We start from the raw sequence: 26,109 nt of genomic DNA on the forward strand, positions 1-26,109 counted from the left end.
TTAAAAGTTCCCTGTACACAATTTATTATAAAAAAAATATGTCACTGTGTGTTGGAGAGAGAAAATACTGATGCAAAGCAAAGAAGTCATATAAAACCCAAGGCAGGTTGGAGCCCATATACAGTATATTTCATACAAACATCCTGGTGGATAGATTTTTTTTCTGTTACTTTACATGTGCAGAAATATTTGAAGACACTTTTAATATAGTGCCTCTATAAACAAAGATGATTTCATTAATCAACAATTCTGGGGGTTTTTTTCTAAAGAAAAATGAAACACTAAAGGAGTAACAGTTATACACAGTCAGTATCCATGATTTTGCTTGATGGACAGCTTCTTTAAATATTCATTGTTAGGGCAATAAACTGAAAAATGAAAAAAATAATAATAGATTAGCAAACTTTGTTTTTTTTTTTAAGATAAATTTACTTTTCAAGGCAAACTGTTTCATTTCAGACTTTACACAGCAACTGTAACAGAAAAGAATAAATAAAATAATAAAAGCATTATTTTATTTATTAATCAAGCCAGAGTTAGCAGATACTTATTTTCACAACAATGGATGTCATTCACCAACAGATGTGCCTGTCTATGGGCCAATCAAATCAGGCTGAAGAGTGGTCCGAAGATACGCTCATTTGGCAGACTGATGATTCTGTGTATGGTCAACAATATTGGGGTTTGAGCTTAGCAAATAGATTTGGATATACATTTATAAAATAAGAAGACATTATCATCCCTTTAGTCTAGTAACGGTGCATTCTGCAGGGCATAAGTTGATTTGCTGGAATAAGGGTAGAGCTCCACAAGCGTTTTTTGTTGGATCGACGCCCGCGACAATTCGGATGGAGTCGCACGCGTGAAGATATAATTGGACTGAATGAAAAGTCGGAGGTAACAACTACATTACATCTGACGCGACAAGACTGTCTGATGTGGATGCAGAAAGCAGCGTCTTCATCCGACAGTCGGACCGTGTAGTTGTTAACTACGACTTTTCATTCAGTCTGATTATCAGGCCCGGATTTGTGGAAAGGCCACCTAGGCCCGGGCCTAGGGTGGCAGGATTTTAGGGGGGCGGCAAGCTGCTCAACCACACCCACATTGGTTCAAAAACAATCATTTTTTTAAATTTCCCATGCACCAATCCCCATTGCTCCAGTCCAGATTATGAAAATTTGCACGAATAAAGGGGAGGGGACAGGGGGACAAACGGCAGTGGGCCTAGGGGCACCCACTTTGTAAATCCGGCACTGCTGATTATATCTTCATGCGTGCGACTCCATCGAGCTTGTTGCGGGCGTCTTGTCAGCAGGCGTCGATCCGACAAAAAATGCTTGTGGAGCTCTACCCTAAAATACCGGCAGGTAAAGCTATGGTAGAAAAGCATTGATTCTGGAATACGTGAGCAGCAAAAGGATTAAATGCATGCCGGAAATAATGAATAGATACATCACACAGTCTTATTTAATTTGTATTACCTCAGCTTGGTTTATTTGGATTGCTTGTGTTTCTATTGTATTGCTTTGGTTTAATTGCTTGAAGACCCCTAGAGAATAAGAGATTAGAACAATGTTAAAACATCACAATAATGTTGCACTTGGCAAATGTAACTTTAAGGGCCAGATTTATCAAAGGTCGAATTTCGAAGTTATGTGAATTTTTTTAACTCTAACAAATTTGAATTTACTCACAACTAAAATGGGAAATCATTTATGAAAAAACTTGAACGTCTAATATTCGATCGAATACGAATGACTTGAAGATTCAAATCAAATTCGAATCAAATTTAAATCAAGTTTTCCTCTGAAAAAACTCATATGTCAGGAAGGCAATTCACGGTCAAATGGTTCAATGCACCTCTGCCATTGTCTTGTAAATGAACTAAGCAGGTTTTAGGTGGTGAATATTAGAATTAGAACTGTTTTTAGGGTCGAGGCGATAAAGCTCACAATTTGTGATTTTTGACCAAATAAAGAATTTGAACATTCAAATTTACCTTTCGAACCTTAATAAATTTACCCCGAAGAGTATTAGTATTAGTTTTACTGTATATTCCTGGAATGGACTCCAAGTAATTCACAACTCGCAACTCAAATGGTTTCTAATTAAAAAAAAAATCTCAAATGGAAAAAACTAGGAACAGAGAGTGTGGTTAACAACCCGAAAACTTGAATTGATTGAGTTAACAGCAGGAAAAAAATTGAATTGATCAAGTTTTCGAGTATTCGAATTAGAACAGTTTCCGGGGTTGAGGTGTGATAAAATTTACATTCCTATTGGTGCTTTTAAATTCGAATTTGTGAGTTTTGACAAAAATAAAATCGAACATTCAAGCCTTAATGGATCTGCCCCTAAGAGTACTAGGGGGTTATTTATCAAAGGTCAAATTTTAGAGTTTTACATAAATGAACTTGAAGTAACTCACAACTCTAATGGTTTCTAATTTAAAGAAAAACTCTCGAATGGAAAAAATTTGAATCAGAGGTTTCAGGGTTAACAACACGAAAACTTGAATTGATTAAGTTTTCAGGCAAAACCTTAAAAAAAAAACTCGAACATCATGAAGGTCTTTAACATCTTCAAATGGTTCAAGGGACCTCGGCCATTGACTTCTACATAACCTCAACAGGTTTTAGATGTTGTAATTTTGGATTCAAACTATTTCCAAGGTTGAGGTATAACCACCCATCCCTTTTTAAAGGATACGTAAACTTAACAAAAATGTATGTAACAATGCTCAAGGTGCTTTTCTAAGCACTTCATATAATGCCCTCCCCAATCTAGACAAACAATTACCCTTCTTGGGTATCAAAAATTCTTTACTGTCAAAACAGAATTTTGTGTGAAAACACATTTTTTACTCATTCTGACCTGAGCACGCCAAACTTTTTTTTTAGAAGGAGTTAGAGGGAACTCTAAGGGGGGTTATTTACTAAACCTTGATTTTTTCCTGGTCAAGGGTTTTTGGGCAAAAACTCAAATTTTTAGAGGAAAAAAGCCTCTAATTTATTGAAATTTATTATACACCGAAGCTGCAAAAACAGAGTCTGAACATCCGCCATCTCAAACCAATGGCAGATGTCCCTTTAACAATTTGAAGATATCGTGATCAGCACTGGGTTTCCTCCGATTCCAGGTTTTAGGTTGATAACCCAAAACAATCAAGTGATTCAGGCCTCAAATCTGAAAATTTGTGGACAATTCGAGTTTTCACTAGATTGTTTTTTCCCAATCTGACTTTTTAGAGTTATTGTTTTAATAAATAAGGTATAATCATGCATGGGAGTTTGGTCGAGCTTGGTTTAATAAAAATATGAGATAAATCTTAGTTTTAATAAATAACCCCCTAAATGAGGGGGTGGGTTGCAACCTCACCCCTTTAAAACCCCATATGTATTGAATCCACATCATGAATAACTAATTGGCAATACAGGTAGTGGCAGGCTACAGAGAGCCTGGTCATACAGCATGCCTCTCAATTCCTTGCTAATCAGGCATGCAGGATGACGAGTTGTCTAACACAACAGAGACATGATCAGTCTAACATATTTCATACTAAGCATACTAAAAGGATTATGTACTGGCATCATGCTTACTGTAAGAGTTCTCCAGGCGAATCAAACAGTTTAGGAAGTCATCAAATTCTATTTGGAAGTGATCATCTGCATATCTCAGGACAATCAGTTGCAACACAATATTATTAAGATGAAAACCTTAAAAAGAAGGGAACAAGCACAATGGTTGTATTTTCATTAATAACAAACCATGAAAACCTTTTCTTAAAATACACATCTCCTGTCTCCAGATTGCATTTCTTAAGTTGCATAGCCCACCTTATCTATTGTGCAAATAGGAGATTGTAATAAAAAAATTTAGTAAAAGTGAAAAGCTTAAGAGACATATTTGGCTTCTGCTTTTTCCTTGTTAACTGCAGTTGTTATGCTCATATCGATGTGAGCTGTGAGGTTCTATAGTTTATTAGCAATTGGCAAAATTTAAGAAGAACCGTGGGATGGTTTTTCTTCCAGCTGTAGGTGTTATAGAATGAAAACATCCATTCTTCAATGTTATTGCAGCTTGTTAATTAACTACAGTTAATACATTGCTATCTCTAGAAATATATATAATATATATATATATATATATATATATATATATATATATATATATACACACACACACACACACTGTATATATATATATATATATATAGACAAATACCAGATTCCTCTGCACTCAACCCATATATATATACTACTCTCCACCACAAACTTTACAGAGCATGGAGCCTGGAAAGTAATAACTAGTAAAATGCAAATATTCATTATGAAAATAAAATACTTGATAGTACTGACTCTTGGTAGGATGTTTAAGTTCACCTTTAAGTTAACATTTAATATGTTATAGAATGGCTAATTCTAAGAAACTTTTCAATTGGTTTTCATTATTTTTTTTTTATTCTATTCATCATTCGGTCTCTTATTCAAATCATTGTATGGTTGCTAGGGTAATTTGAACCTTAGCAACCAGATTGCTGAAATTGCAAACTAGAGCTGTTGAATAGACAGCTAAATAACTCAAAAGCCAAAAATAATGAAATGCTAATTAATTCGAATTTACTCATAACTGGAATGGTAGGTTATTTAAGAATACGACGACCCAAAAATCCGAATCAAATTCGAATCGAGTTTTCCTCTGAAAAAAAACCTCAAATATCAGGAAGGCAATTAACATATTGAAATGGTTCAACAGATCTCTGCCATTGACTTGTAAATGAACTTAACAGGTTTTAGGTGGCGGATATTCAAATTAGAACTGTTTCCTGGGTCGAGATGTGATAAATCTCACATTCGGATTTTACATTCGAGTTTGTGTTTTTAATTAGTGAGCTTTGACAAAAAAAAATGAAAATTCGAATTTACCATTCAAACCTTAACAAATCCTGTTGGATTTTCATCCTGGGCCCACATTAAAGCGGCCCCGTTCATGTTCAGAAGAACCTGTGTGGCCTTGGGTTCAGGGCCGGAACAAGGGGTAAGCAGAAGAGGCACGTGCCTAGGGTGCAACGAAGTGGGGGCGCCAAGCACGTACCTCTTCTTTCACCTACCCTGGCCTGGACCCTTGCTCTCCAACAGGCACTCTCAGCACAGCTCTGTGCGCACTCTCTTTCCCCTGCTAGAATGGAAAAAAATCGGGCCGCATGCGCACTACTGGACGAGCTCTGTGCACGCATGCCCACTACCGGACACGTTCGCATGCGCACTACCGGACACACATGCATACGCACTACCAGACGCACGCATGTGCACTGAAGCCCTGCAGTAAATGGGGGCGAAGTGCTGGCCGGGCTGCCTTGGGTGCCCGCCTGCCTTGGCCGGTGCCTGCTTGGGTTTCACCACATAAAGAATAATGGAGTGTGAGATAAATACTAGAGAGCCTGTAAGTAATTATTTGGAATGCTCCCCAGTTTCAAAGACTCAAAAAATATAAATATTTGAATACAATGCGCATTGATTAGATTTTTCCATTTAACTGAAAGTTAATCATAAAGGACATGTAAACCCCCCACACAAAAAATGTAATCTTTAAAATCTCTAAATAACTGCCACTCTGGTTGTTCAAAAGTTAATAGTAAGGCTACATAGTTACATAGTTACATAGTTAAATTGGGTTGAAAAAAGACAAAGTCCATCAAGTTCAACCCCTCCAAATGAAAACCCAGCATCCATACACACACCCCTCCCTACTTTTAATTAAAATTCTATATACCCATACCTATACTAACTATAGAGTTTAGTATCACAATAGCCTTTGATACTATGTCTGTCCAAAAAATCATCCAAGCCATTCTTAAAGGCATTAACTGAATCAGCCATCACAACATTACCCGGCAGTGCATTCCACAACCTCACTGTCCTGACTGTGAAGAACCCTCTACGTTGCTTCAAATGAAAGTTCTTTTCTTCTAGTCTAAAGGGGTGGCCTCTGGTACGGTGATCCACTTTATGGGTAAAAAGGTCCCCTGCCATTTGTCTATAATGTCCTCTAATGTACTTGTAAAGTGTAATCATGTCCCCTCGCAAGCGCCTTTTTTCCAGAGAAAACAACCCCAACCTTGACAGTCTACCCTCATAATTTAAGTCCTCCGTACCTCTAACCAATTTAGTTGCACGTCTCTGCACTCTCTCCAGCTCATTTATATCCCTCTTAGGGACTGGAGTCCAATACTGAACTGCATACTCCAGATGAGGCCTTACCAGCGACCTATAAAGAGGCATAATTATGTTTTCATCCCTTGAGTTAATGCCCTTTTTTATGCAAGACAGAACTTTATTTGCTTTAGTAGCCACAGAATGACACTGCCCAGAATTAGACAATGTGTTATCTACAAAGACCCCTAGATCCTTCTCATTTAAGGAAACTCCCAACACACTGCCATTTAGTGTATAACTTGCATTTATATTATTTTTGCCAAAGTGCATAACCTTGCATTTATCAACATTGAACCTCATTTTCCAGTTTGCTGCCCAGTTTTCCAGTTTAGACAAATCACTTTGCAAAGTGGCAGCATCCTGCATGGAACCTATAGTTCTGCACAATTTAGTATCATCTGCAAAAATAGGAACAGTACTTTCAATGCCCACCTCCAGGTCATTAATAAACAAGTTGAAAAGCAAGGGACCTAGTACAGAGCCCTGCGGTACTCCACTAACAACACTGGTCCAATTAGAAAATGTTCCATTTACCACCACTCTTTGTAGTCTATCTTTTAGCCAGTTCTCTATCCAGGTACAAATACTATGTTCCAGGCCAACATTCCTTAATTTAACCAGTAACCTTTTGTGTGGCACTGTATCAAATGCTTTAGCAAAGTCTAAGTAAATCACATCCACTGCCATCCCAGAATCGAGGTCTCTACTTACATTCTCGTAAAAACAAATTAAGTTAGTCTGGCAAGATCTATTACGCATAAAACCATGCTGGCACAAACTCATAGTATTATGATTTGCTATGAAGTCCAGTATCTTATCCTTTATTAACCCTTCGAAAAGCTTTCCTACCACTGACGTCAGACTAACTGGCACCACATTAGCAATTCGCCAGTCTCTCGGCACTATGCCAGATCTCAATGAATCCTGAAAAATTAAGTAAAGAGGTTTGGCAATCACAGAGCTAAGCTCGCTAATTACCCTGGGATGAATACCATCTGGCCCTGGACCTTTGTTAATCTTAACATGTTCAAGTCTCTTTTGAATTTCTTCATGTGTGAACCATGCATCATTAGTTGTATTACTAGAATTGGGACTGTTAAGAAGGAAACCTTCACTTACTGGTTCCTCATTTGTGTAGACAGATGAAAAATATGAGTTCAGAATCTGCGCTTTTATTTTGTTTTCATCAACCAGCTGACCCCCCTCTGATAGTAAGGGTCCCACCCCTTCCTGCTTCATTTTTTTACTATTAAATAATTTTGGATTTTTTTTACTGCTTGCTGCAATATCCTTTTCTATAGCAATTTTAGCTTGCCTTATAGCTTCTTTGCATGATTTATTGGCCTCCTTGTACCTTATAAATGTTTCGGCTGTACCAGCTAACTTGAAAGCCTTAAAAGCACGTCTTTTCTTACCCACCTCAACACCAACGCTTCTATTGAACCAAAAAGGTTTTGCTTTGCAACGGCGTTCCTTGCTTACAAGAGGAATATACTGACAAGTATATTTATTAAGCAGCATTTTAAAGACTTCCCATTTTTGTTCTGTGTTTAACCCTGTGAAAAGCATATCCCACTTAATATGTTGCAGAGATGCCCTTATACTGTCAAAGTTTGCACGTCTGAAATTTAGTGTTTTAGTTACTCCCTTATAGAATTGCTTCTGCAACAGAATCTCAAAGGAGACCATGTTATGATCACTATTCCCTAAATGCTCACCCACACAAATGTTAGAGATGAGTTCAGTATTGTTAGTTATTACAAGGTCCAAAAGAGAGTTATTCCTAGTAGGTTCTTGAACGAGCTGGAATAAAAAGTTGTCATTCAGCATATATACAAACCTAATAGCTTTTTCTGTCTTAGCAACCCCATTACCCCAGGCAATGTCTGGATAATTGAAGTCACCCATAGCATCCCCTTAATCACTTAGGATTCCTTCTGCTCCTCTAACCCACTCAGACCCCTCCCTCTGTAATTTCCTTTGGCTGCTGTCTACCGAGCATGCTCAGTTCTTCTCACCTTAGATTAATAAACGCCCCCTACAGTCTAGCAGCCAAGAGAAGAGATGGCATTGCCGGTTCCCATAGAAACCGTGTTCTAGCTGTCTACTCCTATTTTTAAATCCTAGCCCCCTCTCCTGCCTTAAATTCTGCCTGTGTTAGCCTGCATTCTTTAATTGCATGAACTTTACATCCAGGGTCGGACTGGACCCAGATCCCACATCTGCGGGATTCTTCAAGCTGCAACCTCCCCTTTTTGGGGCGGTTGCGGCAAAAAATAGTGTGCATCCTCATGCGCACACACATGGCTCGATGGAGCAGGGGGGGCCCAGGGACAGCAGCCCCATTGGGCCCCGGCCCCCCCAGGCCAACCCTATTTACATTGCCTATGTGCTGTTTGCAGATATAAATGCACTGATGTGCATGTGTCAGAGGGAAAATGGCCCCCGGGTGAAATCTGCTATTTGTTTTAGGAAAATGTAATGATGCTAGCAAACGGAGGGGTATATGCAGTATAAATAATGCCATTTGGGTGGGGGAGATGTGCCCAACTTATATACATGGTAGGAAAATGTAGGCTTTACATGTCCTTTAGAGAATAACCTCACATCTGTAATAATAACACATATTTTTACCTGCAGATTTCAACGCCAATCGGAGTTCATATGAAGACATAGTGCCTGACCTGTCTAAGTCATACTGCATGAAGATACCCTGAAGCAAAAATATTTGAAATACATTTAAAACAATAATTGCATATAATTGGAATGCATGTGTTAATGATCAGTCTTCAAATCGAAAGCTACCAGGACACAAAATATCATCTATAGCTTCTTTAGTTTTGGTTTAAAAACACATGTGCATAGTCTCAGATTTCCATTGAAGCACTGGTGCATGGCTTTACTTAATATTATTCAGATGACAGCATGCCTTTAAGTAAAGATGTTCAGTTTTGTCGAAAAATTTTTACTTTACTGTTTGAAAATGTATTGGAACATTGTGGTATAGAGGAATCAGTTTCTTGGAACCTTTTATGTTAGAGGTTCTATACTTTGATTATCAGAAACACTGTTCCACAGGATACAGTGAGATCAAGTTCTCTTTATTTAAAAGGCTCATTTAGGGTAATGGTGCATGGTTGTGATTTTTGGTGCTGACCAAAAACTGCAATGTTCCATAAGGTCCCCCAAAGTCACACATGCATCTCCCAGAGCTCACATTGCCTTCTTAGTATGAGGGGAAAACAACAATGTTATGGTCCCTATTACCCAACCTATGGAGAAGATGGTCTGTTCACACACTCACACACATACTGCAATTGTGCAATGTGCCCCTGCACCCTTACTTAGGAGCTGATATATTAACGTTGGTTTATATTTTTTTCCGCTAATCAAACTTTATGAGCTAAAAATCATGCATTTAAATAATTTTCGTAAACTAAATTGAAGGTATATATATATATATTATTTTTTCAACTATTTTATTCATTTGCGTTTTATAAATTTGGATTCTTTAATAGATAAAGCAACATTCATGCTTTGATTTTATGTTTGAGTTTTGAGTTTATTCGTGGTTGAAAAAAAACCCCTAAAATTTACAGAAATTTGAATTTTGATAAAAAAGGACAGTTTCTCTAAAAATGATTAAACCCTGCATAGTGTCTTTCCTGCAGAGAACCATAATTATGTCTCTCATACTATTTTAATCATACACATATTGAATATTTATAGATGCCTAATGAGAAATAATTTTTTATTTCTTTACTTACAATCCAGGTCTTTAATTTGTCCCAAAATATCTTGAATTCATCAAACCCAAGTTTTCCATTGCCGCTAGTCTTTGCTTAGGTTAAGGCTGACATACATCTCTTTACTCGTGGCTTTATTTTGAAACAAACATGACCCCTGAACAGCCTCTTATTTCTTGTAGGTCATGCATACAAAACATTTTCTTTGTGCGCACTTTGGAAAAACTGTTTGCACAGAGGTTATTGGGTTGAAACCAAAGCTGAACTATGTGTGTGCATACAAAATATTGTGTTCACTGCACAATTTGTGTACACTGGTATCAAAAGCATACACAAGCGCACTGCACAGGAGGAACATTTGTAAGCCAACATTGTTTTGCAGTGTTGCACTGTGATTGCAGTTTTTGCTGCAAAAAATGCAATGTATCAGGAATCAGTGTAGCATTTGTTTCTAGTTCTTTGTGTGCACAATACTTTATCTCAATATGCTTCAGGCACCAACATTATTATGCAAACTGTACAGAGCAGAGACTTACTGGGGTTGAAAAGGCCACAAATAACAACAGAGAGAAGCTACACAGAAGCCTAATATTGCAAGTTGCAAAACTGCTCTGTTTTGGGCCTATAGGTTTATTATCAGTTAATCTGCGCTGGGTGAGTACCTATGGGTATATAACATATAATTCATTATTAAACCCATTCCATACAGACCTCACTTTGGACAGAGTGGCAGTTTAGAATTTGGCAGTGACTGTTTCAACTGAAGTCCTGTAATTTTAGAAGGGGTGTCTGGGTACTGAGGCTGAAAATATTCTGTACACAGGTCTGTATGACTTTGCCAAGCCTGTACAACTACAGTAAATAATGTACAGTAGATTCAATTTTGATTTAGTACTTGTCTAATATAATTTAATTACATTTATTTAAATTTTAAGTTTGTAACAAGTAAATTATATTGTCCAGCAATATTCTTAAAAATAACAACTAACATAACATATAATTATAATAAAAAAACATTACCTGAAACAGTACTAGTAACTAACATTTTTAAAATATTTTTTAAAAGGATACATCCATTAGAGAAATGATGTTGTTACATGACAGAAGGCTCATTTCCTTGAATTTAATATTTTTTGCTGAAAGAAAAATGTAAATTAAATGCAGTTAATTCAGTCCTACTGGCTGCATTGTAATAAATCTATCCTTGATTTATTAGATATCTAGCCAGGGTATTAAATCATTCTAGACTCGCAAAATGATATACCGGTAGTTAGAGCAATGCAGTGTTTACACACAGACCGAAGAGGATAGCACAGACGGTGGGCACTAAACAGGTCAAACCTCTCTCAGATCTGTCAGCACCCATAGATCTCCTGGAAGTTACCCTGGTTTTTGGCCCATTGATTTGCACTCCCGATATTATAAGTGATTCTCCCTTTTTTTAATTGTTTCTGCTCCCTTAAGATGTTTGTATGTACCTTGGTGTGGAATAAGATTTGTGCATGCAGAGAGAGCATTTTGTGTCGTAAGTGAAAAATGTGTGCACAGCCATGTCAGTGAAAAAATTATGCAAAGGGACATGAAAAGCTGAAGCCGCATAAAACTTCTGCTCTCTATGCCTAGAACCTAGATTATCTGGTTATTTGCGTCTGATGGACATTTCTAAGGGGCAGATTTATTAAGGGTCAAATTGAAAATTCTAATTTGGTCAAAACTGTCAAATTAGACTAGGGAATTATCCAAACACAATTTGAGTTTCTTTAAAAATTAGATTTTCGAGATTTATCAAACTCTGGCCCTTTAAGAATTCGACTATTTGCCACCTAAAACCTGCCACATTGCTGTATAAGTCAATGGGAGAGGTCCAGTGAGCAATATGGAGATGTTTGCAGCCTTCCTGACATTTAATTTTTATAATAAATAATTGAATACTTGAATTTCGAGTAAAATCTTATTCATGTGAGCTAAAAAATACTCACATGAATTCGAAATTTGAATATTGATAAATGTGCCTCTAAGTGTAAGTCTTTTTGTGGCAAAAACTCAAATTTTTCCTGGAATAAAAACTAGAATTTTTAAGATTTATTATACCCCGATGCTGCAAAAAGCCCTAATCCGAAAACCCAGCATCCCAAACCTGTCGAGGTCATGTTTAAGTCAATGGCAGATGTCCCCATCCCAATTTGAAGATATCATGGTCTGCGCTGTGTTTAGTGCGATAATCTAAAATTCAGGGTTTTTCAGGCGATAAACCAGAAAAATCCAGCGTTTTGGGAGTGAAGTCTGAAAAATTTCTACAAATGCCAGTTTTCACTTGATTTTATGTCGTTTTTTCCCTACTCCGACTTTTTCGAGTTATTTTATTGATAAATAAGATAAAATTGTGCATGGGAGTTTGGTCAAGCTTGGTTTACTAAAAATATGAGATAAATTCAAGTATTAGTAAATAACCCCGTAAGTGTAAATAGGACAACAAGAGCATTGAATTCTGTTTACATTGTGCAATTCTTCTGCGGCGCTCACCCAGCCAGTCTTATATAATTTATAGCCTTCCTGGATTCTCCTGCTTCTGTCTGTGGCAGTAAATCTGGCATCTGTCCTTTCTCTGTACAGTTACTAGTTAAAGAATCTCATATTAACCCTTTTCTACCTTTCTATCATAGATGACCTGGCTTCTCCATGAACCTTGTATCAAATATCTTTTTGAAGAAACAGAATGTAAAATCCACAGAGGTTAAAGCATTCTTGAGAATTTCACAATTTTTCTAAATTCAAAAACATATTTAGAATACTGCTGGGGATAAATACAGGTAGAACCTGGAAAATGTGGTAAATATTTAATGCTCTTTGCTCCAAAAAGTGGGGGATGGCCCACCCAGACTGCTCTGTGCTCCATTAAGGGGGGATGGCCCACCCAGACCAGGGCCTACCACTGTACAGCAGATAAGCCACAAGTAAAAAATTGTGTAAAAAAACCCTTGATGGAGACTAAAATCTGAGCAGAAAATGACAATAAAAGTAAAAGTGGCCTATTGTGTTGTGATTTGACATGGGAGAATGTCAGAGTAACTGTGCTAGTCGTTGTAGACAGAAGGGGAGCTTCTATTGTCATTGTCACTAGGCTGCCTGCTCAATATGTGACATTTTTGGAATACAAAGGTAAGTAAAAGTTAACAATATGACTAATGTTCTTTAATTCTCCCTCTTATACTGCCACTGCCAACCCTAACAATTGTGTCCAGGGTTGTATTATCATTATTATTGTTTGGACCAGTTTGTAATGTGCCAACATATTTTGCAGCACTGTATAATAAAAAGGTGTATACATTGAATTTACAGGTTACAAACTAAAAAAAAAAATAACGGATACAAGAGGTAAATGAAACCTAATGCATGTACAATGCTGCAGAATATGTTGATTAGGTACAGAATCTATTGTAGTTTAACATAGTTCAGTGTGTTGTGCTTTAAAAAAAATATATACTAGATTAGGCTTTTGCACTTTTGATGGAAAAGAAACCCCCAGTCACATTCCACTTACTCCTCCGAAGAACAGAATTCAGAACATATTGCAATTCCTCAGCTGATACCTCCAAATCCTACAGGTAAATCAAGAAGATTATTAGATTACAAAGCATTTTGATTTAGACATGATATTTGTTTCACTAAAAAGTAGGGTTCTCTTTATATTTTTGAACCACTGTAGAATAAATTGGCGTATGCAGTCAACATACAGATTTACATACAAAAACAACCAATAACTTATACAACAGGTAAACTGATACAATGGCACAACTGATACAATAGTTAAAGTGGGCCCTGCCCAAACAAGATTTCATACAAATGTGCCTAGTAAATGGGGGTCTCACCATTGTGTTCTAAATACATTTCAGTAACTTTTAAGTCCTTGTATCCCTCTCTGTATCCTAATAAAATTATAAGTAGATCAGCAAAAGAGACTGCCTGGCTAAATTAAATAGTATAGGGAGTAAAGTTTGAGTGCATACTGTAATAGCAGGGCAGCAAGTAGTCAACACAACACCTGGCGTATTGTATGTACCATTTCTGCTGTAGGAGAGGCCAGTACAGAGGAAGTAGCTCCAGATTTTAAAGTTTTAAATATAGTGGTACCAAAAGGTTTTGTTTGAAAACCCTACATTTTATTGGCTGATGACGTTGTCAATTTCTGCATAAAAAATTGGTACCTGCTTTATTTGTTTTGGCATTTTACAGTGGCGTAACTAGATATTACTGGGCCCCACAGCAAATTATTTTTCAGGCACCCAAAATTTTTAGCAGTTGACTTGTTTTACCAATATTTATTGAAACTGTATATAAATTAGGGCCTCGTGGGGCCCCTATACCTCCTGGGCCCCCCTGCAGGCGCAGGGTCTGCTTCCTCTATAGTTACGCCCCTGGCATTTTAGCTACGTTGTTTTGTACTTACTTGACCAGAAATTTGCTCAAACAAAGTGCGAAATTGTCTTTCTTCTTCAGTTTCTTTTGGAGGAGGAGTCGGCGCAGTTGGCTGGAACAAGCATTTTTCATATTAAAAGTTTTTTCTTAATAGACTATATACTGATAGAACAGATTTAAGTCAATGGTAGGCCAAGAGCAACAATCCCATGGGTGGGACACAACAGACACTAATTCAACTAACTTGTTACATTACTGCCGTAACCTGACTAAATAAACACAGACTTCTTTATATTAGGAACATCTACTAGAACATCCATAACCTGTTCCAAAGTTACTTGCAGAATCCTTTAGTGTTTTTGTTATCATTAATGACCCTCTAACTATCATGTAAATATATAATTGTGGTAGAAAGAAGAGAAAATCCTTAATAAAGAAGTAAAGTTAAAACAGATCATATTCTTTGAATCTGTCCATTCTGTGCTTTGTGTGTGCATTTACTACTGTTCAGAAAAGACTGTTAGTATAGTATTAAGGACACTGATTGCAGGGCAGGGGGCAAATAGCAAAAAAAAACACTTGTTCCTGTTTTTTGTACTTTGCACCTGGCCCCAGTGACAGTAAGGAAGGGGTATTTGATTACTTTTTTTTTATCTTATATAGGGTAATATGGTATTTGGTTTATGCTAAAATTAAGCAGCTAGTGCTATAGGGTAAAATGTTATTTCAGATAAAATGGTGATGGGCCCTGGGAAAATGCCTATTCCCATTTATTAAAGCAGCACAGACTTATAACAGCCTGGATGTCAGCACAGAAGTCATAAAAGAGAGCTGCTGTACCTATTGTGTTGAGCTCTCTTGTAAGAATTAGACAGGTTATTGTCATAAAAGTTTGCCCAATTAGCTTTGATCAGTGGTGACAAAAAGCTGCCTATGGGTAACTGTAAGGTTAATAGCACATCATGCATTTTCTATGCCTGCAGAAAATTTGTCCATATACAAGTCTTTTTAGCTTGTATCTGCCTTTTTCCTGCCACCGACAGAGAAAACTCCTTGTGTGCCATTGCCATTAGTCAAACTTCCAATTTTTTTTAAAGGACCAAGAATACCATAAACAAATTTTTTTTTATCTGCTGTCATGCTAGCACCTTCAAATAAACAATTTCTAGGTAACAATTATCTTATTGTACTGTATTATAATGTCTTAGGGGTTATATGAAATTCATGTCTTTCTACAAACTGTTATATTGAAGAAGGAAAAACATTATAAATTCATCTCTTAATATTTCCAGCATATTAAAAGGATACTGAATCAGTTACCATTTTCTGCTACCCTTTTTTGCAGAGAGGTTACTAATGAATTCACTATAATGGCAATGTACCCTTTAGTGGACAGAACTATAGGACTGTTTGTTAATAGGGTAACTTTATGTTATTATAACTTGTTAACAATGTACATATTAAAGTTTAATTTTGTTACTTACATCTGGAAGATCAACATTTATTTCTCCATCCATCTCTCTAAAAATATCAAACAGTATAAACCATTAGTAAGTTATGAAAATTTGATCTACGTCTAACATTTTTTTTAATAGTCTAGCAATTAAAGGGTTGTGCGATTCCTTTGCAGTACTTAAAGGGACACTGTCATGGAAAAACATGTTTTTTCCAAAACACATCAGATAATATTGCTGCTCCAGCAGAATTCTGCACTGAAATCCATTTCTCAAAAGAGCAAACATGACTGGGGGCAGCTGGGAAATTGACAATATGTCTAGCCCCATGTCAGATTTCAAAATTGAATAGTAACAAAATCTGTTTGCTCTTTTGAAAAATGGATTTCAGTGCAGAATTCTGCTGGAGCAGCACTATTAACTGATGCATTTTGAAAAAAACATGTTTTCCCATGACAGTATCCCTTTAACTGGGCAATTAAACAGAAAAAGTCAAGATAAAACTTACTCTGTAACAGGTATGTATATGATTGCAGAATGCTAAGGAACAGTCTAAAGGGGAAACGTAATTAAAATCACAAGCGATTTTTAAAACCACATTTTTGTGAATGTTTAGTGCCGCTCACAATCATTCGCTGGGACATTATCGCTAAACAAAAATAAGCATTAACACTGGCTCCGGCGTTTCGGGAAATATTTTGGAGCAAAAAATGCTTTGCAATTGCAACATTTTATTAAATACACTACGTATGTTCGCAAAAGTCGTTTGTTCGCAAACTTTACAAGGAAGTTGTTGAGGTCTGAAATCAGTCAAGAAGGACGCAAACAGCAAAAATCTTGGACGCTAACATTTGCAATGGTCTTTGCAAATGTGTATTGCGCTAACAAAACATATTACATTCCCCCATCCACTCAGTGTCATATTAGCATATTATCAAGGGTCTTGCATTGCTCTGTATAAAATGCAGGAATAAAAACTTCCAACCTTATACAATTCCGCCTGTGCACATGTTAATCACTTTGCACCCTGCCCGACCATCTGTAAATCTCTGGTATATGTTCAGGTTTAACACAGTAATAGTAACTTTTTACCGGGCTTTTGTTTTGTTGTATGTCTGTTTCCCATTGAACAACTTCCTTTACATTTGTAAAGAACCAGACACGTGGGTACACTTCTCTGAACAACACCCATTTGAAGCAGCACAAGCATGTTAAAAATGAGTGTTTATTACAGACACAGGGAAAAAACACAACTAAAGTGTTTCATACAAGACTGTGCAGTTACTTTTAGCCTGTAAATCATAAAATGTTCTGCTCATGTCAAAGAAGTAAACTTCACCACTCCCTTTTACGACTTCCCTGAATTTGCGAATGATGTTCAACCATCCAGCTCCAAGCTGTACTAGTGTTGAACTGTAGTAGTCTAAGCAGTTATGTTATGTTTGTGCAATCTCTGTGCCATTAATTTCATCTTTTTAAGTAACTATTTTTTAAGTAACTATTTTTTCTTTCTCTACCCTTCTCTTACTTATTTCTCCTTGATCTGCTAGTGTCTTGAAGACAATAAAATATAAAAAAACAAACACTATTCTGCAAGAAGTACAGATAACAGAATATCTCAGCAATACACAGCATGTGTGTACAGGTATGGGACCTATTATGCAGAATGCTCAGGGATTTGGGATTTTCCTGATAACTGGTCTTTAAGTAATTTGGATCTTCACACCTTAAGGCTACTAGAAAATCACGTAACAAAAGTAAAGTACATGAAATTTTCATTACTTTAAAACAATTTTTTGGTGTTACTGTTCCTTTAAATAAACCCAATAAGATGGTTATCTTCAAGTAAGGATTATTTATATATTAGTTTGGACCAGGTACAAAGTACTTTTTTATTATTACAGAGAAAAAGAAAATAATTTTTAAAAATTTGGATTATAATGGAGTCTATGGGAGATGGCCTTTCCGTAATTCTGTACTTTCCTGATAAAGGTTTTCCGGATAACGGATCCCATACCTGTGCTACAATAAGTTATTTAGTGGTAAGTAATTAATAGATTAGAACCTAACATAATGTTGTTAGCAGAAAACTGTATGGAGATTAAACAATTAGTTGACCTGCTATTGGATAATAAGCAACAAATACAGTAAAACGTTGTATATACTTACATTTTGAAGGAGAACTAAACCCTAAACATTAATATGGCTAGAAATGCTTTATTTTATACACTGAACTTACTACATCTGCCTAATAGCATCTCAATAACAGTAATGGTCCAGGCCTTCATGGTTTTCAAAGAAGCTCCCCATCTTGGATTTTTTCACAAGTGTGTGTGATAGGCACATGCTCAGTGTGCTCTGAAAGGCTGCTGAGAAGCAGAGCTCAGGGGTCGTCGCAAATTACAAAGCAGAAGACGAGGCTGGTCTGTCATATAAGATGATGCTACAGAGTGGATAATCAATTCTCATGCTAATTGCACTGGTTTCAGAGCTGTCATGTACTAATAATCTGAATGTTTTACTAATCAGCCTTATATTGTGATATTTAAATTCAGTATATTGCAGGTCACCCCTTAAGCTCAGTACTGACAGCAGCACAGATCATGTGCAGTTCACAGTTAAAGGGCTATGGTTACCTTGAGCTGATACAGAAGCCCAACACCTTTTCAAAAAACCTTTTCAAGGTTATTTTAGGTCAAAAATCCATTTTTCAGGTTTAAAAAAATCAAATCAAAATTGAATTTTTCAATTTTTTTTTTAAAAAAACTTACATTTTTTTTAGATTTGTAATATACTGAAATAGCTTGAATCCCAAATACACCATCTAAAACCTGTCAAGGTCATGTAGGACTCAATGGCAGTGGTCCCTTGAAGCATTTGAAGTTGCCTGAAAACCCTCCAGTTAATTCGAGTTTTTGGGTTGTTAACCCTCTTTTCAAAAGTCCATTTCAGCTGATCTAATCAAATCATGACATAACAGACATAAACACCTAGACACCAAACTGGGCGGTTGGGCACCTACAAGGACTCAGTACTGATGTAAAGTGTGACATTTTTTTTACCTGAATCTAAATTCACATCAGATTGGATCCTCAGCATCATCCTTAAAAAATCATTTAAAGTTAGCCAATTCTCTTAAATTTTAGGTACCTGAATATATCTTTGGAGTATTCAACAAATAGCCTTACTTTATGTCCGCTTTCTTCTCCGAAAATATTCTGAGGCAAAAGTCAGCTTCCTGATGAGGTTCATACGTTGTTGGAATGAACATGTAATCCCCTGGTGGAAGCTTAAACCTCTGGCACACTTCTCTCAGGTTTACATATGTTTTGCTTCTTGCCTTAGATGCATTAAATTTGAAGAAATCTTTTTCCAAGATTGACTCAGATCCAGGACACTTGAGAAAAAAAAAATCTGTCATGTTATTTCAGCCTAGATCAGCCCCCAGATATGTTTTGTGTTAGATGGAGATATGGTAAGATAATGTTGTTTTACATTACCCTGTAACAATAAGTCACAATTAGGGTATTTTGTTTTTAAATTTGTGTATTAAATGAGAAGGAAATCTCCAAGACAGTTTATTGCCAACAGATTAGCCACAATAGTGCAAGGTAGAACACTATATTTATTCTGCAGAATGCTTTACCGTACCTGAGTAAACAGCTGTAGACACTGGGGGTCATTTATCAACACTGGGCAAATTTGCCCATGGGCAGTAACCCATGGCAACCAATCAAATTGCTGCATTCTTTATTCTACTTGCAGCTGGCTCTAAAAAGCTAACCACCAATTGGTTGCTATAGGTAACTGCCCATGGGCAAATTTGCCCACTGTTGATAAATGAGCCCCATTGTCTCTGTTTGTTTAGGATAGAAGCTGCCATATAAGCTTGGTGTAACATCACTTCCTGCATGTGTCTCCCCCTGCTCACTTACAGCTCTGAGCTCAGATTACAGCAGGGATGGGAGGAGGGAGGGGGAGATGAGCAAACTGAGCATGCTCAAGCCTTGCCCTGGAGGTTATGCTGAAAACAGGAAGTCTGATACAGAAGTCCATGTGTACACAATAAAAGGAAAGAAATGCTGTGTTTCTTTTGACAGAAGACTCAGAGCAGCATTACCTTGAGGGTTTACTGGTATATTTATATAGACCTTTCTGGTAAAGCTTACTTCATTTTAGCCTTTCCTTCTCCTTTAACTCTTTTTTTTATATAGCAGATGTCAAGAAAAAGTATGTGTTTAGTTCAGCTTTGGAATAAGCAAGGGATACATATATGGGGTGGGGGGGGGGTTTATAACCAGCCCTTCATTAACCAAACAGGGATAGATCAATGTTGCAATATTTGTATTAATTGTTTTAGAGTCTGCATTGTTTTAGTGGATGTGATAGGAGGACAGAGGCTTTGGATGCCTACTTGGGATAAATATATATATATATATATATATATATATATATATATATATATATATATATATATATATATATTCCTTTTTAAAATTAATGATATTTATTGGATTTTCACAAATTCTACATATAGACAGCTGCTATAATTAATGAATAAAATGTGATTTCGAGCATCCATAGAGGTGTCACATCACCATCCTAAAATTAAACATTAGATTATACAAATTCTAATATTTGTTCCTAAAAGTGCGGTAGAACGTTCAGACAACCATTTAATTATATACAAAATGTAAAGGGATTAATTAAATAAAATAAAGGTCAGAAACCTGGATATTGGTGATTGATTGTTAGGAATAGTGCTGGAGTTAAAATGGACAGGAGCCAATGTGCTGTGTAACAACAGTTTTAATAAAGAAAAAACTAGTACAGACCTCTGCAGATGAGTGCAAATGATGGAAGGCAGAAAACAAGTTCTTAAAATAGGCCCAGGGTCATGGGCGGGCTGCAGCCAAAAGTAACCAGGAACAGGCCAAAGATTGGGACAGGCAGAAGACTTTGGACTCAAGAAAGAGGGCAACGTCAAAACGGGGACTCAGAACCAGAGGGAACAGGGACAACTTGCAGAGTCAAGGTATAGGCCACAGTCAACCCAAGGAGTCAGAACCAAAGGGAAAAGGGACAGGAGAGGGACTTACTAGGCAGGAGCAGGGTATCAGGAACAAGATTGCAGGAACAGGATCAGGGACAGGGTCAGAAACAAGATCACAGGAACCAAAGCAAATCAAGATCAGAAACACAACGTAAAGCTAGGCTAAGATAAGGCAGGTTGGCCAGTGATCTAGCATTGGGGAGCTGGGGAAGAGGTTTTAAATAATGATATTGCCGCAGCTGGACAAGGGGCATGATTGCTGCCATGCTGCCTCCTGTGGCTCAAGCAGGAGGAGCAGTGGCAGGAATGCAACAGGTCCCTTGTTTGAAAACAGGGAGTTCCTGACATTGACAATTGATTATCAGTTGACAAGGGCAATGTTTCAAATAGTCAGGAGAGGTACATAATGATCCTTGCAATATCTATACATGAGCCCACTAGTCTACATGTAAACAAATTATCATGGATACTGGATATTTTCCTCAGGATATTATCCCACACTTGGGGGCACATTTACTTAGCTCGAGTGAAGGAATAGAATAAAAAAAACTTTGAATTTGTAATGTTTTTTTTGGCTACTTCAACCATCGAATTGGCTACTTCGACCTTCGACCACGACTTCGACTTCGAATCGAACGTTTCGAACTAAAAATCGTTCGACTATTCGACCATTCGATAGTCGAAGTACTGTCTGTTTAAAAAAAAACTTCGACCCCCATAGGCTTTCTAAGCTTTTTTTAGTCATAGACAAATCGTTCAATCGATGGATTAAAATATTTCGAATCGTTCGATTCGAAGGATTTTTCGTTCGATTGTTTGATAACTAATTGCGGTAAATCCTTCGACTTCAATATTCGAAGTCAAAGGATTTAACTTCGACAGTCAAATATCGAGGGTTAATTAACCCTCGATATTCGACCCTATGTAAATCTGCCGCTTTGTGTTTAGTTATGTCGATCAACATTTTTTATGTAATTATAATAGCAGTAAACAATTGGAATTGAGTCAATTAAAAGAGTTTTTTACATATTAAAAATGTGCTGGGATGTTTAGGGATCGAATTGTTAAACACTAAGTATATCATATTATTAATTGTGAACCAATATCTGCCACCATATGTGAAACATGTTATCTTTATTTCAACATCCACTTAGGATCAGCTGAATACAATACAACTTTATAATTTATCAACTGTGCAGTCTACTTCCTCTATAGTTACACCACTGAGGCAGGGCCAGTTTTGCCCTGAGGGCGCCCGGAGGCCGGCACATCACTACTTCTTGCCAGAGCACTAGCGCTTAGTGGCTAGTGCTCCAGAATCAAACCAATTGCCCATGCTGCCCCTTAGGCCTGGGTCTTTGCGGCCATGCTACAAATATGGGCCTGCTTTGAGGTATTTAATTGGTGTAGAATTAAATAATTAATTATATAATGACGATATCAGCTTCATTTTTACAATTAAAACTTACTAGTAAAGTCAGCATACAAACATAAAGCTCTCTAAATGGTATCTCTATAATGTAAGTATAAAATGTAGAATGACTTCCACAGCTATAACACACCTGATAAATAGTATATCCTATCGTTAGCAAGTCGGCTCCAGTTTTTCTCAGCTTTCTTCTATTCTTTTGCATTAAGGCTGCAATAAATGTGCAATCCTTTTGACCTTCATCTTGCTCCTTCAGACTCAGCTTGATTTGTGGATTTGACCAAAATGTTTCTAAAAAGCAAAATAAACGGAAATATGTAGTGACCGATTCACACACACACTAGTCACTGAGCAAGGTCACGATCTGTGTAATGGCCACAAATGGAAATTGCATTTTTTTTAAAATAATGAGGCAATTTTACTACCAGACCACTTCACCTTTACCTGTGTGGTGGGCCCAGATGGCCGGTGAAGGGAAGGGGTAGCCTTTTATGTGGCAATTTTAAGACCTGTCTTGACTTGTTATGTTAGTTACTTGCTCTTTTTGACTGCACATGTAATTTTTCTGACATTTGGCTGTAATCCCTGCAGTTGCACTAACTTAACTTCACAGCTAAAAGTTCCCTAGAGCCAAATATATAACAGAATTTGGTATTTTGTTCAATTCAATTACCTAGTATTATCCTTCATAGTAGGTATCTATAATATGCACAATTTAGTATAAATTTATGTTTTTTGACTAGACAGGAATTATACAGTAGAAGAGGGGCCTGTCACAAAGCTGGAAGGATCGTGGCCTCATCTGAGTGGAAATATTTCAATATTTGGCTTGTGGCACTCCAGCTGTGACATTCCTGAAATACATACAGGCATTTCTATTATACATACAAAGTATATACAGTACAGTAGATAGTAAATTGAATTGAATACTATGGGTAAATTTGTAACTGAATAAGGGGCTGAATTTTCACTGACTTAGATCTGGCCCCATATGGCCTATATAATTGTATATGTCTGTTTTTTAACCAAACAGGCCCCTTGATACTGGGGGTGGTGTGGGGGCAGAACAAATGTCCTGTCTTCCATACTCTAAAATTGCCTCTACTCTGAGGAATCATTATAAATATGTCATATACAAAATGTGCCACTTTGTAATTAAGCATTTCAGCACAAAAATAGTTATGTAAATTGTCAGAGGCATTTTTATATACAGACCCAGAAAATATCTACCAAAAACACTTAAAATCTAGCATACATTGGAAATTCACTGAAAAATTTATCAACTGATTTTATTTACAAAAAACACTTTTGCGCATACTGCTGTACACTATTCTTATTAACAATATATATACATAGAAAAACATTTTACCTAAAAAATTCCTGCAACCTCCAGCAGTGGAGCCTCTGATCCAGCTTCCCTCATGTACCGTCACTTCCCACTTATGTTTGGTGTCTTCCTCCAAAGCATCAGGAGTCAGATTACAGATCTCAAGTTTGTCAAAGTGTCTTTTGAAGTCCTCAAAGTCCATCCTGGTCAAAATGTAAATATCACACATCAACACCACATATCTTTCCAGCAAGGAAATAACTGAAATTCTTGTATCAGCATACAGTATACAGGCACCGACTGCAACTAATTTACTGCGGCTAGTATTTTTCCTTCAAGCAATATCCTTGTTTTTGTTTTTAAAATGTATATGGTGCAAAGTAGTAACAGTGTTGTCCTGTGACCAGAATTAAAACTACCAAACATACCTGTTCTTTGCCCTTATAAGAATCAGGTAAAAATAATTTTCATTAGAAACTAAAGTATGAGTGAGTGGTTGGCTGGCTAGTTCAATCATTTTTAGCCAACCTGATCACTCCATTGCAGTGACAGCTATTTTCCTCCCACTGCCAATAGTTAGTCATATAATCAGCAACTACTTCCTATCTGAGCTATCTTTTTATAAGGCTAAAGGTGGCCATAGAGATGTAACAATTACAATCTTTCCTGTGACCATTGGTCGTACATTTTCAATACAGATGTGTTAGAGCTGAATCGTCAGATATACAGGTAGAAACAATAGAGTTCAGTGGCCAATGTTTGGGTGCCTTCAAAGGCGCCCAATCAAAATTTTCCAGCCAGCCCGATCGACAAGCCGTCCGATATCCAAGTCTTCTGCTGATATTTGGTCGGCTCATCTCTCGCCATGCATGCAATGAACATCGTTTGATATGATATTATAATGGCATCTATGGTCACCTTTAAACTACAATGAACCAAAGTTGAGATGTAAGATTACAAGTAAGCCCCATAGATGTTACTGCTCACAACCTTGCCAGGCTCAATGTAATAGGCTGGACTTAGTACCCTAGCAGTGAATTATATAACAAAGCATCCATTGAACAGTAATGCAGTTAGCTTTTCAGCATCTGTTTAAAGTTTAAGTGTTCCAGGAACAGGTACAGAATCCGTTATCCAAAAACCTGTTATCCAGAAAGCTCTGAATTATAGGAAGGCCATCCCCCATAGACTCCACTTTAAGGAAATAATTCAAATATTTATACCTTGTACTTGATCCAAACTAAGATATAATGAATCCTTATTGGAGGCAAAACAATTCTATTGGGGTTATTTAATGTTTAAATTATTTTTTAGTAGAGTTAAGGTGTGGGGTTCAAGTTATGGAAAGACCCCTTATCCGGAATACTCCAGGTCCCTGATTCTGTATAACAAGTCCCATACCTGTATTCAAAAATTATAATTATGATTTACTACCGTGCCAGCAATAGCATTCAGAGAAAAGTTATTAATTTATTAGATAAAGTTATTGGTTTCAAACTCAGATTAAATTATTTGTATCAACAGGCCTAATTTATTTACTTTACCCACAGTAAAATAAGTTGATTTGGAATTGCTCCAAAGTAACTGAAGCTGTGTTTGGTGCAATGTGCTATATTGCAAATGAACAAAATACAAATGAAACCAGTAACACTGTGTAACTCCTAAAATAAAAGAATGTTTTGCTGCCAGAGGCCAACATTCCACACTACAAATCATGTCAATCTACACTTTCAGCCCATGCCTACAAGGCACTTACACATTCAGTGGAAAAGACATGTCAAATTACTAAAATAATACCCACAAGTAATAGCAGTTTGTTATAAAAGAAGCGGGAGTAACAGTTACAGGAAGAAGCTTCAAAACAAGCCTTTACACACAACATTATTCAAGTCCTAGACTGTTTTTTAAGGGATTCTTCCGCCTCAAATTAACTTTTATAATGAGGTCAAATCAGGTAACATGAAAGGTATTACCATAATACACCATATATGGCCCTCTCGGCTGCCTGTTATAGTGTTTGCTGGTTTCCACCATATTCAAAAATAGAGAAAAAAACGTAATGACTTTACCAGAATTCTCCATCATCAAGAGATGCCTGAGATAGTCGGTTTTTTTCAGCAGCACCAATAATATTCCACTCTGAAGAGCTAAATGATAAATGAAAACATATTTATTTTTTAAAAATCTGAGCTAGAAAACATTATGACAAACTATTTATCATCAAACATTTATAATCTTAGCTGGTGATACATTTAATCACTCAAGTACATGGCTAAAGGGATAGTATACCTTCTTTTTTAACATTAGTTCAATGAATAGGGCTTGTGCTGAAAATACTTTTTGCCTATTGTTTTAATTAGAAAATGTTTGTTTTAACTCTCTTGCCCTAAAAAGGGCACCTTTTCAAAATTCAAAGTAAAGTTGCATGATCCCTTTTAATAAATTTGCATTTAATATTGTTACATG

The 26,109-nt window shown here is 36.7% G+C and overlaps 1 protein-coding gene across 1 annotated transcript in view; it reads right to left on the bottom strand.

Annotated features, from left to right (window-relative positions):
- The window catches only part of capn9.L (calpain 9 L homeolog), a 47,269-nt gene continuing 21,160 nt past the window's right edge, over nucleotides 1-26,109 (bottom strand). Inside the window, 13 exon segments of the mRNA NM_001092528.1 lie at nucleotides 1-368; nucleotides 1,485-1,552; nucleotides 3,603-3,719; nucleotides 8,853-8,931; nucleotides 9,986-10,054; nucleotides 11,036-11,100; nucleotides 13,506-13,563; nucleotides 14,412-14,492; nucleotides 15,865-15,901; nucleotides 19,023-19,231; nucleotides 22,450-22,607; nucleotides 23,686-23,846; nucleotides 25,713-25,790. Coding sequence (NP_001085997.1) covers nucleotides 342-368; nucleotides 1,485-1,552; nucleotides 3,603-3,719; nucleotides 8,853-8,931; nucleotides 9,986-10,054; nucleotides 11,036-11,100; nucleotides 13,506-13,563; nucleotides 14,412-14,492; nucleotides 15,865-15,901; nucleotides 19,023-19,231; nucleotides 22,450-22,607; nucleotides 23,686-23,846; nucleotides 25,713-25,790 — 1,207 coding nt within the window. The 3' untranslated portion in view covers nucleotides 1-341.

Source organism: Xenopus laevis, chromosome 5L (assembly GCF_017654675.1).
Source record: "Xenopus laevis strain J_2021 chromosome 5L, Xenopus_laevis_v10.1, whole genome shotgun sequence".
NCBI classification, from domain to species: domain Eukaryota; kingdom Metazoa; phylum Chordata; class Amphibia; order Anura; family Pipidae; genus Xenopus; species Xenopus laevis.